The 15,038-nt window shown below is 47.6% G+C and overlaps 1 protein-coding gene across 1 annotated transcript; it reads right to left on the bottom strand.

Moving 5' to 3' along the window:
- Positions 1-2,676: 2,676 nt before the first annotated feature.
- On the bottom strand, positions 2,677-3,114 carry LOC109740089 (uncharacterized). The gene has a single exon (XM_020299120.1). It carries the CDS (start codon positions 3,112-3,114, stop codon positions 2,677-2,679), a length of 438 nt encoding a protein of 145 aa, XP_020154709.1.
- Between the last annotated feature and the right edge of the window lie 11,924 nt (positions 3,115-15,038).

Below are 15,038 nucleotides of genomic sequence, written 5' to 3'. Positions count from 1 at the left end.
TAATATGCATGAATTGCGCCAATGTGCCCTATTTGACACCGGCTTTCTTTGTAGCAACTGAATCCAAAGGTCAACTACAAAAGGACCTATATGCTGCCAAGGAGTCACAGTATCAAGCTAGACTACGGGTTTTAAAGTGAAGCCATTAGGAAAACAACAAGCTGAAGGCAGATAACCAGCACTTGGCCAAGGTACTGAGAGTTTGAAATATCAATTGGCGGAGTCTCTGGGAGATAACCAGAGATTAGAAAGCGGCTTGTTCAGTAAGTGTCATTTAAGCACTGGATGTACATAGCCGCTCGATGCTCGAATATAACAAACGTGTCGTGCTTTTATGCTAGGTCTCGTGACTGGCCAGCCCGGAGAACAGGTCCATTCCTTTGACAGGGATCTTTTAAAAGAACTATAAGTCATTCATGAGAGAGCTCGGAAAGCTATGAAGAACATGGTCAAGGTGTTATGGCCGACCGAAGTAGCACCGGACGATATGGCTGAACTGGCGAATCGCTTTAAGGGAGCTCGAAGGCGCTTTGAATTATGGAAAATATCATCCTGTCGGGAGGGGCGCGAGAAGTATGGGCCATTGTCAAAACCCGATTAAGGAAACTCGAGCCAGAGCATATGGCTCGTGTTGGACTAGTAGGGCCAGATGGGTAGGAAATACTTCTTCACTTGGTCTATGATCAAGTGATGCCTGCAGCTCGGCTCTCCCAGTAGGATTGTGCTTCGAATAGCATAATAGACAATATGGACAAAGAGTGATATGTGTGAATCTATATATCCATGTACTTTACATCAAATAGTCTCGATCTGTATTCAAAAACATTGTCTTAACCGGCCATCGGCTTGTGCCTCCCCGACCAGTGATCGGGGAGTGTTTTGTACTATGTGACCTGATGTAAGAAGGAAATCACTTCCAGTAACTAGGCAATTCGGCCTTTTGGTGCGGACAAACAAAAACTTCTTAACATAAGAAACATCTTCTGAAGAAAATAGTTCCTCCATGGGTTCCTTTCTTCAGGTTCATCATGCCAAGTGCAAAAGTTTTGTATTCGGATACCCGAAGTATGCGAATCATTGGTGCGAGGGCCGAATTCCCAAGAGTTCATGACGAACACCAAGATTCCTATAGTTTTCCTCATTGCCGACCCATTATGTTCTTAAGAATGCTAGCTTTCGGCTTCACCTGTATGTGGTACGGATGTGGCTGACCCGATCGAAACAATCGCAGAGGTGCTCTCTTTACCTGATAGCCGAACAATCGGGAACCTAGGGGGTAAGCTCAGGAGCCAGGCAACCTATCTTGGCAAAAACTTAAGTCAAATCGGTGCATATGATGGCGATAGAGGTATTTGGGAGCGTCCACAGAGGCGATTACGTGCACGGAAAATATATTAATTGGCTGCTATAAAGGAGCCCCCAAGTTAAATTTGGGTATTACATTTGAAAATGTGTAATGAAAAAATGACCTAATTTGAATTCAGCTTATCTGAACAGGGCCGTGGAGATCCTAATTCCCTAGGAAGAAAAAATAAAGAATTTACAAGGAGGAAAGGGATAGTTGACTGGCGTGGCCACACTTAGCCATAGAAGCGTCAGAGCTGGGCTACATTCCAGGGGTTTGGTTCGAGGCGGTCGTCGGCCTGGTTACGAATGCGATACGCTCCTCCAGCTAACACTTCATCAATTATTAAAGGGCCCTCCCACTTGGGCGAGAGTTTGTTCTTTTGCTTCTCCGGGAGCCAGAGGACAAGTTCTCCAATGCTGTATGCCTTCGCCCGGACTTCCCTGCTCTGGTAGCGTCGATCATGTTGCTGGTAAAACATAGAATGAGCCCGAGCTACATCCCTTTTTTTCTTCCAAGGTGTCTAGGTAATCCTGCAGATCTAGCTCAGCTTCTTTTTCCTCGTACATGCGTACTCGAGGTGCGTCGTGAATGATGTCACAAGGGAGGATTGCCTCTGCACCGTACACCATGAAGAAGGGTATGTATCCCGTTGATCGGTTAGGGGTAGTGCACATTCCCCATAGTACGGAGTCTAGCTCCTCCACCCAATGACAATCAGATTATTTCAAGGAATGAACTAGGCGAAGTTTTATGCCGCTCATGATTAGTCCGTTGGTCTGTGGGTGGTACACCGAGGCATAGTCAAGCTTGATGCCCATACTAGTGCACCAGTCCTTGACCTCCTGGGCCGTGAAATTGGATCCATTATCCGTGATGATATTGTGCGGGACACCATAACGGTGTACCATGCCGGATATGAAGTCGATAACTGGTCCAAATTTTGCCGAGGTAACTAGCTTTTGCTTCAATCCACTTAGTGAATTTATCGACCATAACCAGTAGGTATTTATTGTTCTTGGTTCCCACTTTAAGTGGTCCAACCATGTCCAGCCCTCGGACTATGAAAAGCCATGTAATTGGTATAGTCCGGAGAGCCGTCAGGGGCATATGGCTTTGATTTGCAAAGAGTTGGCATACAACACCGTGTTGGACTAGAGTGCGGGCGTTCGCGCGAGCAGTGGGCCAGAGAAACCCTGCTCGGAAAGCCTTGCTGACCAGGACTGAGCTGCCGCGTGGTGGCCGCCCATGCTAGCATGAATCTCGGTCAAAAGTTACTGCCCCTCTACTTCCGATATGCACCGCTGTAAGACTCCAGTAGTGCTTTTCTTCTATAGCTCCCCCTCGTGGACCTTGTAGGATTTAGAACACCGAATTATGCGCCGTGCCTCGGTCTGATCATCAGGGAGCTCTTTCCGTAGGAGGTAGGCAAGGAAGGGCTCAGTCCATGGTGCAATTATGGCCATGACCTCATGAGCCGAAACGGTTTCTTCAATTGTCGAGTCGTCGATGATGTCGTCGTCTAGCACGATGGCCGGAGGGATGATTCGTTCGGGACCGTTGATTGCTGCATCCTGGTCCCCGTCCTGCCACACCACGGATGGCTTGGGAAGCCACTCTAGAAAGGTGTTTTGAGGGACAGGGTTGCGTTTAGCGCACATAGGGTTGAGGATATCCACAGCTTGGTTACTGCCTCTAGAGACATGGTGAAATTCCAATCCTTCGAACTGGGCAGATATTCTTAATACGGCATTTCGGTATGCCGCCATTTTGGATCCTTGGCATCAAACTCGCCATTGACCTAGGAGATGGCGAGGTTGGAATCGCCTCGCACTTTTAGTCGTTGAACACCCATTGACATTGCCATCCGAAGACCATGCAATAGGGCTTCGTACTCGGCTATGTTGTTGGAGTCTGTGTACATGATCTACAGTATGTACCAGATAGTGTCGCCAGTGGGGGATGTCAGGATCACGCCAGCCCCCAGTCCGGCCAACATTTTGGAGCCGTCAAAATACATTGTCAAGTGCGAATACATACTGTATTCCAGGGGAAGCTCAGCTTTTGTCCATTCGGACAGACAATCGGATAGTACCTAAGACATAATAGCTCGGCATGGTTTGTACACAATTTCGAAGGGCAGCCATTCTATGGCCCATTTGGCAATGCGACCCATGGCATCCCAATTATTGATGATGTCATTTAAGGGTACTTCAGATACCACTGTGACTGAACACTCTTGAAAGTAGTGTTGGAGCTTGCGGGATGCCATAAAAACTATGTAGGCAATCTTCTAATAGTGTGGATATCGGTATTTACATGGGGTGAGCACTTCCGATACATTTAATAGACAAGCTTCTGCACCCAGAACTTATGTTCTTCTGTCTCTCGTTCCACCATGAGGACAACGCTCATGACCTGGTTCGTGGCTGAGATGTATAGCAACATAGGCTCGCCCAAACCCGGTACTGTCAAGATGGGATTGCTAGTAGGGTTTTTATCTCCTCTAGAATGGCGGTTGCCTCATCTGTCCATTTGAAATTTTAGGTATTCTTCAGTAGTTTGTAGACCGACAGGGCCTTTTCACTGAGATGGGAAATGAAACGGCTGAGGGTGGCAATGCAACCGGCCAGCTTTTGGACGTGTTTGAGCTCGGTGGGTATGTCCAGCTAGGACAGAGCTCGGATTTTAGCCAGATTGTCCTCTATCCCTCTATGGGAGACAATGAATCCGAGCAGTTTTTCAGTGGGAACCCTGAAGACACACTTATCTGGGTTGAGCCGTATATTATATGTTCTCAAGTTTTGAAAGGTCTGGCGGAGGTTGTCGGGCTGACGTGTTTGGTCTTGATGACCACATCGTCCACATATGCTTCGACTATTTTATCAATTTGGGTTTCCAAGCATGTTTGAATCATGTGTCGATATGTTGAACCTACGTTTTTTAACCCAAAGGGCATTGTGTTAAAGTAGAATGGTTCGTAGGGTGTAATAAACGCAGTTGCTGGTTGATCGGCTTCCTTCATCTTGATTTGGTGATATCCTGAGTAAGCATCGAGGAAGCATAACAAGTCATGCCCGACGGTGGTGTCAATGATCTAGTCTATTCACAGCAAAGGAAAGGGATCCTTGGGGCAGGCCTTGTTGAGGTCTTTGAAGTCGATGCATAACCGCCAGGATTTTTCTTTTTGGGTACCATGACCAGATTTGCCAGCCACTCGGGGTGTTTGATTTCTCTGATGAATCCAGCTTCGAGTAAGTTGGCTAATTCTTCTCCCATGGCTTGGTGCTTGGGTTCGGAGAATCAGTGCAGCATCTGTTTAACTGGCTTGAAGCCCATAATTATGTTGAGACTAAGTTCTGCCAGCCTGCGTGGGTTACCTAGCATGTGTGAAGGGTGCCAGGCAAATATGTCCCAATTTTCACGCAGAGAAGGACTAGGGGTGTTATCTCCATTGAGAGCCCTGAACCTGGGTAAGATTCGCAGGCACATGCGGTCTCGCTCACTCCCGCTTCTTGAGCCCGGAGACGTACTCTTGTCCCCATCCATGATAAGCCACCCCCCTGGCATATGTCGCTAGATATCCCCGACACAATGAGCCCGGAATTGTCTTCACCCACCTCTTTGCTAAGCTGATCAGCTATTTCAATGTATTTTGAGCAGGATGTCAACGCTTATGTAGCAATGTAGGCCTCTGCAATGGAACCCTCGAGCCTAGCTCTATTCCTAACATAGCCCTTGAAAGTGCCTAGCCGCCTTTCAATAGGGTACATCCAGCCATACTGTACTGGACCTCTAAGTAGTGTCTCATCAGGCAGATGAATAGCCAAATGCAACATCACATCAAAGAAGGGTGGAGGATATATATTCTGAAGGTCGCATAGGATAGAAATGCGGTCTCTAAGACGCTCCAAAGCATCCATCCTGATATTTCTACTACAGAGTTCCCTGAAGAATTGTCCCAACTCTGCAACTGCTCTGTATAAGTCAGGGCGTCACAATCCTCTAAGGATAACAGGTAAAACCCTTTGAAGTAGGACGTGGCAGTCATGAGTTTTCAACCCTTGTACCTTGTTTCCATCTGCACTAACTCTCCTTTAGGGTTGGAAGCAAATCCATGTGGGAATCTCACACGTGACAGGACCTCAAAGAATTATTTTCTTTTTACCTTGTCCAAGACTTACACAGCTGGTGCCATATCCCATGGTTTACCTTCATCTTGCACCTACAAATCTTTTCTGATACCCAGGTGTGTCAAATCAATCCTAGATTTTAAGGTATCTTTCGTCTTACCTTCAATATTAAAAAGTGTGCCGATAATGCTGTCACATATATTTTTCTCGATGTGCATCACATCAAGATTATGCCACAGATCCAAATCATTCCAATACTCCAAGTCCCGCAAAGTGGACCTGCGGGTAAACAATAATCTCTCTTCTTCCCTGCCACGCTTTCTTTTCCCGCTACCATTACCATGATGGTTTCCTGGTGTAATATGCCTGACCTTCTCTAATTCCACTTGCAACTCATTGGCGGTGAGCCTCTTTGGCGCATCACAGTTTTCATGCTTTGCATTGAACACATGTCTTAGGTATTTTGTAGGATACGGCTTGTCCTCGGCAAGGAAACGACAGTGTCCAATGTAACAGATCCTGCTAAGTATTGCGTATAACAGCAGATTCCTGTCACAATGAACACATGCATTGTAACCATGTTTCGTTCACCCTGACATAGTGCCCAAAGCCGGATAATGATGGATGCACCAAATTATAACAACACGCAGAAAGAAATCAGTTGGTGGGCTGCTATATAGGTCTCGAGTGAGAACACCCCTCCATAACTGTTGAAGTTCCTCCACAAAGAGGCTCCATGAATAAATCAAAATCCTTTCCAGGACTTTTTTGACCTGGGATGAGCAAGGCCATCATGTAGTTTGATTCTTTGGTGCAGACATTTGGAGGCATGTTGTAAGGGATAACAAGCACTGGCCACATGCTATATGTGGCGTTTTGGTGGCTAAATGAGTTAAATCCATCTGAAGCTAAGCCAAGTCTAATGTTTCTCGAGTCGGCAGCAAACTTTTTGTGTTTCTGATTAATGCTTTGTAGTCACTACCAGGAGATGGATTGCTCATTACATTCTGATCTCTGTACTCCTGGTTCCTAGAATGCCACAGTACATCTTCTCTTGTTTTAGCATCATGAAACAACCTCTACAATATTGGTATAATTGGAAAATGTCTCAGAACATTATGAGGAATCCTCTTCATAGCATCGCCATCTTTCCATCTTGATGATTTGCATGTCGGCCTTCACTTAAGTTGGCATAATCCTTCTGGAGTAGAACACAATTATTCTTACAAACATGGATCATATCATATCCAATTACAACTACACGAAGGAAATTCTTCATTTTACTGTATGTGTGTGGCAGCTCAGACGCATCTTGGAAAGATTTGCGGAAAGCAGCCAACATCGCATTGAATGATTTCTTGGTCATTCGCTCAGATGCCTTCACCTGAAGAAAGGTGACCATAGCTGAGAATACTGACAGCTTATTTCTTGGTGTGATAGCCACATTGCATTGTTCCAACATGTGGGACCACCGTTTTTCTTCTGCAGGTGAAAGTTCACGAGATGCACGAGTATTTCGTAGCATTGTTTCAAGGTTGGTTAAACTCACTGGCTCCGCCACCACCACCTCCTCCTCCTCTTCCACCTGAGCATCAGGCAGATCAAGATGGTCATCTGCTGCTTCCACATAGTCAGTAACATTGACGTTCACAGCTTCACCATGATGAACCCACCTAGTATATGTGACCGACATCCCATACAAGCGTAAATGATTTTGCATAGTTGAGTGGGGTCTTGTAAATGAATTCATAAAACTGCTACACGGGCATAGCACATCTGATATCGGACCACCGTACTTAGCTCTGATAAAGTTCATGAAGTTTTCAACACCCGCGACATATGCAGCGGAGAATCTTCGAGCAGAAGTTATCCAAGTCTTGTCCATCTGTTAGACATACAAATTAGTTCTTCTACTAGATATTACAGGAAAAACATATATGCTTTTTTATGAAGTCCAGAAAAAAAATTACCTAGGTCAATGTGTAAAGATATGGCAAGATATTTGGACAAGCAGATCTAAGTAAGGAAATATATGTAAAGGTAATTCAGTAAACAGATTTGAGTGCTAAATTATGGCAGGTTGTTTCAGCAGTCAATGAGGCCAAGCACACAGCCATCAAACTATCGAAGGCCATGTCAGCAACAAAGATCGATAGAAAACGGTGTAGAGCTATTTCACCTAACAGATTGGCTACTAGACCTTGGCAATCTATGTCACAATAAATATATGGCATATTTTAGCAACTAATCGGGCTTAGCATGCCATCTCAGCTAAGCAGATTGACTCCAGAACATGGAAAGGAAGCTGCTTAAGCAGAGCCTATTGACTATAAACTACTTTGGCAAATAGTGACATTAACAGCGTCTATCAGCTAATATTCAGCGCTACACCGACATGCACGGGGCCTCATTCTAGAACGTGTATCGTGGGAGAAGCTGGCCGCTGTGCGTCTCCACACGAACATCGCCAGTGGTGGCGGGGCTGATCGCCGTGCGTCTGCACAAGAACGTCGCCAGCGGTGGCGGCGTGGCTAGAGGACGATAGTCTACGAGAGCGTACTGTGGGTGCGAGAGGATCACCGTGCGTCCCCTCGACGAACCAAGGCGCCGACGTATTGCGCGGCGGGTAGGGCGGCTTTGGCGGAGCGAATGGAGTGGAGGGGGCGGGGGAGGGGGGTTTGGTGAATATTATTGGCTAGTTGGCCGAAGGGCAGTTGAATTTGTGATTTGGGGGAAATTTGGGGGGGGGGGATTTTCGCGCGGTGGGCGGGGGGAGTTTGACGCATGGTCGGTTTCTCCAAGTGCAGTCCCACGTGTTAGTGAAGAGGCAAGCTGAAGCGCATTCCGTTTGCGTGAGCCATGTGCAAGATCGAACATGTGTGGGGTGCAATGCGACCGTGACAGGGGTGCTGTGAGTGTACCGCCTTTTTTCCTTTTAAACTTGGTGCTTCGCCCCATCAAAAAAAACTTGGTGCTTCACGCGATCCATTGATACTACTACCAGTAATCCGGTAATCCCGACTGAAATGGCGCGGCCGGGTCTTTTCCCACGCGATATACTGGGAGGTTGGCTTAGTTGGATTTTTTAGGACGATTAATGCTACACGTATGTAATCCCAGTTACGTAATTAACATAATGTGAAACGTGTGAGCTGTTTATTTTACATTGGGGGGAGGGAGGGGCTCACCACCATGAAACACAGGGAGGAGAGAGAGAGCCAATTTACGTTAACCCTTTCGTAGGTTCCCGTAGATGTAGAAAGATGTGAAATGCGTGTATGTGTAGTGGACGTACTATTGGAGTGTCCAAGATAAATTGTTTATGTAGACCCTATGTGTTTATTTACTTCGCATGTTAGCTTTATCTCGCGTCAAACCTTCTAAGTTTATACACACAAAAACGAATCATCATTCCATATACTCCTACAATATATCTTACTATTATTGTGAAAGTTCATACCGGACGTGATTAATGCAAACACGACAGATTTTCATTACACTTCAAACTTTTATAGGACAGAAAAATAAAAGAAACCCGACCCTAAACCTATTCTACGGCGGCGAACGACGTCCTCCATCTACAGGGGCGGGGTTCAACACCGTGAAGTGAAGGTGCAGTCTCCGGTGAGGAAGAGTAGAACACAGGAGATAGGCTGGCCAGTTGGCACACCGTGCCCTGCTGTGTCCCATGCCCTACTCATCCTCGAAGGAGTCCCCGACCTCGGCGGTGCCGGACATTGGACGGCGGCAAGTAGGACGCGTGGCTGACGGTGCTCCCCTCGTCGGCCGCCAACGCGGCCACCGCTTGTGCGGTCGCGTCCGTATCTGGCTATGCTGCTATTGCGTCGCGGGCGGCGACTTGAGCGAGGGCGGCGACCTAGAGCTTCATCCCCGAAGATAAGCTCTCCGGCAAAGCGTTCACGCTCGCGGTCATGGTGGATATGGTGCCAGGTAGAAGGACGATGCACTATGGTGTGGAATTTAGATGGGCGTTGCCGCTTTAAGTAGCACATTCCGGTGAGGCCAAGCGTCAGGGTGTGTCATTAAGTCGCCGGAGTTGGTTCCTCGGGCACCGAGCCTCTTAATGGCAGCATATGGATGGACAGCATGAATGCGGGCAGCTAGCGCCAGCTGATAATGCACCATGCGACGGCACGAGGGATGAGGGTTTTTGGTGTGCCAGGGTAGTCAGCTGCGGTCGTGGCAACGTTGGATATGCCCTTTGCTCACATGCGATCCCCACATGTCATTGAAAAAACAAGACGACCCCTGCATGGTCTCAGGTCCTGGGGATGCAGTTGGCCGCGCTACACCACTCCGCGGACGCGTTGCGGCGCGCGCGCACTTCGGCGCCCCGTTCATCCTCGACGAGCTGGGTGTTCATCTACTGGTCGTGCCATAGCACTAACGCCACCCTCGGCACACTGAAGCCGACTGTGTCCAGCGACGATGAGCGTGTCGCTCACCGCGGTCGCCATGTCCAGAGGCGTTACGGGAGCTGCGCCACGTTGCTGGCCCCCACGACCCACATGAACGATTGCCGGTGGCAAGGAGGTCATCGGTCAGCTTCTCCATTTGACTAGTCTGCACCACGCCGTCCCGACAGGTGTGCCCCACAAGTCGGTTTCCTTGTTTTCCCAGCCAAATTCGAGCGCCAGTGCTCCGCGTTGCGCATTAGGCGCAGAACAGGTGGTTTCTGTGCCCTGGTTCAAATGTGGTACAGTACCAAGTTGTTACCCTAGCCCCAAGTGTGGTGGTTTTGGGTACGGTACCACCCTTTTCCTTTTCAACTAGTGAAGCATAACACTTGATTAAGTAGCCAGATGGTGTGCTAATGTAGGTGTCCGAATGTTTGAGGGAATAATTGAGGTGTGCCCAGTCCGTGCCCGCATTTAGTGGTCCAATTTAATAATGTTCCGGCAGTAGTAACTATATTTGTCCCTGCGTACTCCCTTTTTTTTATTTACTCAGCATTTTAGGTTTGCTCAAATCAATACCATTAGATTCACTATTGAATATACTGTCACATCATATAGATTTGCTATTGTAAATGTTCATATTTTTTCTATAAATTTGGTCAAATTTTATGAAGTTTGACTTTAGTCAAACCTAATATGCAGAGTAAATTAAAACGGAGGGAGTATCTTACTCTGTGACCAAGACGAAATGGAAAACAAGACAACTTATTGTTTATTTGAGCCATTCAAGTATAATCATGTGGCGTTGCTTATTTCTCGTTCCTCTCCAACCCTCTTCTCCATCGGTCATGGCGCCCTCCGGTCGAGTCCATCCTCCCGCATGCCTCATTTGAACATTCCGCCGAGTATCATTCGCATGTGGATCTAGACCATGCTTGTATTTCCAATGTTGTAATTTGTCCGACATGCATACAAACAAACGGTTCTTTAAATTTTCACTTTGCCTCCACTACGTGTCGCTTCCGTCTTAGTTTTGACATCCCATTCGGTTCATGCCCCGACACATCTTGACGAGATCGATTGATGTTGAGAGATCAATTGCGTGTCATGCAAGGAGATAAAGGTTTGGTCTGTTTCTATGATAGAAATGACCCGCGTGGGGGGTGGGGGTCTGTTGGGATTAGAGGGAGCATATTGTACATTCATAAGAGAAATGAAAGTATTGTACCCACCCTAGTCCTCTTCCAATCGATCTCTAGACCCCGAGATGAAATCGTAAGAGAACGAGTGGGTGCATGTGTGATACCTAAGGCGGATTCAAAATTTTGAACCGGTGATCATAGCATCCGCAAATCATATATAAAGGGTATTCAATGTTCATTTCACTTTCGAACGTACAATATACTCCCTCCAAAACTTTCTAGTTTACATATAAGTTTTATGTGTAGTCAAAGTATCTCTACTTTGATCAAACTTACAGAAAAGAGTATCAATATTCAACAATGCCCAATCAATATTGTTCGATTCGTACGTACTCCTAGATTTGTACTCAAACAAAGATGGTTTCCAATTTGTTTTCAACCACGTGAATGTGCTTGTTCTCGCGCATGCTCATCCTACTAGGATTTTGCCACGTCCAATAGTAACTTTTTTAAGCTCCCTGTCCAATAGTACTAGTGGAGTACTAACAACATCTGTAGTAGAGTATGCGGTACTCATAGCACTCCCTCCTTCCATTTATATAGGGCCTAAGAGCAAGTCTAATGAGGCCTAGTCAGCATGCTATAAGACTTGCCATGTCATTAAAATCCTACTTGGAGGAGTGAGAAGAGAGGAGAGGAGAGAGAGTGAAGCGGGCTCTTATTCTACAGCTCGTCTATAACACATAGATCAAGAAAAAATAGTATGCATGCAACTCTCTTCCAATCATATACCTTGCTCATGCAAATATTAAATGCTTAGAAATAACCTAATAGACATTCTAAGAGCCAACCTATTACTTAATGAAAGGATCGATATAGTTGACTAGAGGCGGGGTGAATAGGAAACTAACAATTTTAGCTTTTCTTTACCAATTTAAACTTTGCATCAAAGTAGGTTGTCTAGATATGCAACTAGGTGAGCAACCTATATGATAAAACAACAATAACCACACAAGCAAGCAAGAGATATAGCACAAATAAGCTTGCACAAGTAAAGGCACAAGATAACCAAGAGTGGAGTTGGTGAAGACGAGGATGTGTTAACGAAGTTCTTTCCCTTTGAGGGGAAGTACGTCTCCGTTGGAGCGGTGTGGAGGCACAATGCTCCCCAAGAAGCCACTAGGGCCACCGTGTTCACCTCACGCCCTCACACAATGCGAGATGTCGTGATTCCACTATTGGTGCCCTTGGAGGCGGCGACAAAACCTTTACAAACAAGGTTGGGGCAATCTCCACAACTTAATTGGAGGCTCCCAACGACACCACGAAGCTTCACCACAGTGGACTATGGCTTCGCGGTGACCTCAACCGTCTAGGGTGCTCAAACACCCAAGAGTAACAAGATCCGCAAGGGATTAGTGGGGGAATCAAATTTCTCTTGGTGGAAGTGTAGATCGGGGCCTTCTCAACCACTCCCGAGCAAATCAACAAGTTTGATTGGCTAGGGAGTGAGATCAGGCGAAAATGGAGTTTGGTGCAACAATGGAGCTTAGGGTTGGAAGAGGTAGTCCACTCGGGGAAGAAGACACCCCTTATAGAGTGGAGAGACAAATCCAACCGTTACCCACCAACCCATTGTGCGCAGCACGGTACTACCACGCCGGGGCAGCGGTACTACCGCAGGCAGACGCGGTACTACCGCGGGGCCCTACGGTACTACCGCCTGAACAACACAGCCCTGGCCAGCCCAACTGCACTGAAGCGGAGAGCGGTAGAACCGCACAAGCGGTACTACCGCAAGGCAGGGAAGGTCCAGAGAACGGGGAGGCACGGACATAAAAAATTACATCCGTAGCAACTTCCGCTGAGTTGGAGTCGATGCAAAAATCCGACACGGTAGTACAGCTGGAGGAGCGGTACTACCGCAGGGCAGCTGAGCCAGGCCAGGGCACGCGGTACTACCGTGCACATGGTGCGGTACTACCGCGGGGGCGCGGATGTAAAAAATTACATCCGCCCCTACTACCGCAGCGAAGCGGCACTAGGCTGCGGTACTACCTCACCTGGGTGCGGTACTACCGCGGAGGGTGCGGATGTAAAAAATTACATCCGCTCCTACTACCACAGCGCAGGGGCACTTGGCCTGGGGGCCACGGTACTACACCTCCAGAGGAACTACCATGGGCTCCTGCGGTACTACCGTGCCGAGGTCCGGTACTACCGCAGGTGCCTGCGGTACTACCGCTCCAGGGAGCAGTACTACCGCAAGCCCAATATCAGCAACCAATACAAAATGCATAGAGGATAAACGGAGGATGCTCCAAAGCGCAGGGGAAAGGAGGAGACAAGGAAGAAAACATGTACGTGACGATTCCACCCAAACCTTTCCGAGGTGGACCCCCTCTTGATAGTACGGGTTTCCTACGACTCAATTCCACCGAAAAGAAACGTAAAAAGAACGCCGTCTTCAATAGTCTTCGAGGGGCACCAAACCATCTTGTGCCTAGCGATGAAACGTCTGAGAAACTCAAGGCACACGATTAGTCCGCAAAAGCATTGTCATCAATCACCAAAACACCTTAGGGATAAATATGCCCTTACAATCTCCCCCTTTTTGGTGGATTGATGACAATACGGGATTTGCACAAGGAAAATAATAAAGAGCGAACGCAAATGCCTCCTCTCTAAAATATAGACGGGCTCCCCCTAGATGTGTGCAATCTAGATGGGTGCTTAGGACTGCACGACACACATACTAGGATCAACATTCCCCCTATATTTTATAGACAAGGCATATCTTGCAACAGAAGGCTAACACTAAGTAGGATAGCAAACGAGAGCATAACAAAAGTAGCACCATATATCATAAGTTCACTAAGATAAGATAGAGTGCATATGTCTTACACCATATGAAGGATAAGTCTCACAAGCGCAAACCAAAGCAAATGAGGTTCAAACGAGAAGGCAAACAAACCAAACACGACACACGACTCGCAAGCAAATAGCAAATCCCTACTCTCTCTCCCCCTTTGGCATCAAGACGCCAAAAAGGCAGAGAGGACACCTACACACAAGGGGTGGCTCAGGCAGAGAAATCGTCCCAACGCTCCTCGTCAGACTCGGCGGCGGGGACGGTCTCCTCGATGTCCTCCTCAGAATCAGTCCACTTTTAGCCTTGCTTCGCCATCCATTCGGCCTCCGGTGTGATGTGCTTCTCTGACCCGCTGGATTCTGCCTCACCAAAGACCTTCATGATCCTCTTGTCACGGCGGCGACTCTCCTTGGAGGCAACGTGAGTCATGTACTGCCCCTTTGCCTGCATGCAGAACAGAGTCTTCATCTTGTCCTTCAGCTTCTTGGCCCAAGAGGGCTCAGAGGAGGAAGAGGCATGTCCAGTAGGACGGTCCTCAGCAGCAATCTCCTCCTCGGTTTCCTATCCATCCACAGCCATCTTAGCAGCCGCTGCCTCAGCACGAGTGGTAGTGTTAGCCCACTGGGGCTTGATGCGAAGACTGATGGGATCATGACGGATCCAGTTAGGTGCCAGAAACTCATCCTGAGGGAAGCGCTACTCCCAAGTCTTCGAGATCAGCAGAAACAGGTAAGGTCCATAGATGGGAACCTTACGGTTGAACACCGCAAAGCGAAGCTCGCACCACATGATGTGGGAGACATCCAAGGGTTGAGTCTGAGAGATCCACGCCTCCTCACAGATAAGCAACATGTCCACAAGATAAGCATGCACCTTGTCCTTGTCCCCAATGCATGGGAAGAGAGAGTTGCGGAAGATCCGGTGCATGATGTCAAGGAACGAGTTCAGCACCCATGCCTTCTTACCACTTGGAAGGACCTTTTCAACATAGTAGGGCATAAGCCTGTTCTTGTTGGCAGACTCGGGGTTGGCATGAGGGCGTACACCAACTGGCGTGTTGAGCCCCTCATTAGGAACACTGAGCAACGACATGAATTCCTGCCACGTAGCAGTCAGCTGACGTCCATT

This window comes from Aegilops tauschii, chromosome 4 (genome assembly GCF_002575655.3).
Source record: "Aegilops tauschii subsp. strangulata cultivar AL8/78 chromosome 4, Aet v6.0, whole genome shotgun sequence".
Lineage (NCBI taxonomy): Eukaryota > Viridiplantae > Streptophyta > Magnoliopsida > Poales > Poaceae > Aegilops > Aegilops tauschii.
This window is presented reverse-complemented; position numbering and strand designations above follow the sequence as displayed.

Bases quoted from the DNA above. Each gene is read 5' to 3' on its own strand.
- LOC109740089 (XM_020299120.1), bottom strand. From the start codon at position 3,114: ATGGCGGCATACCGAAATGCCGTATTAAGAATATCTGCCCAGTTCGAA.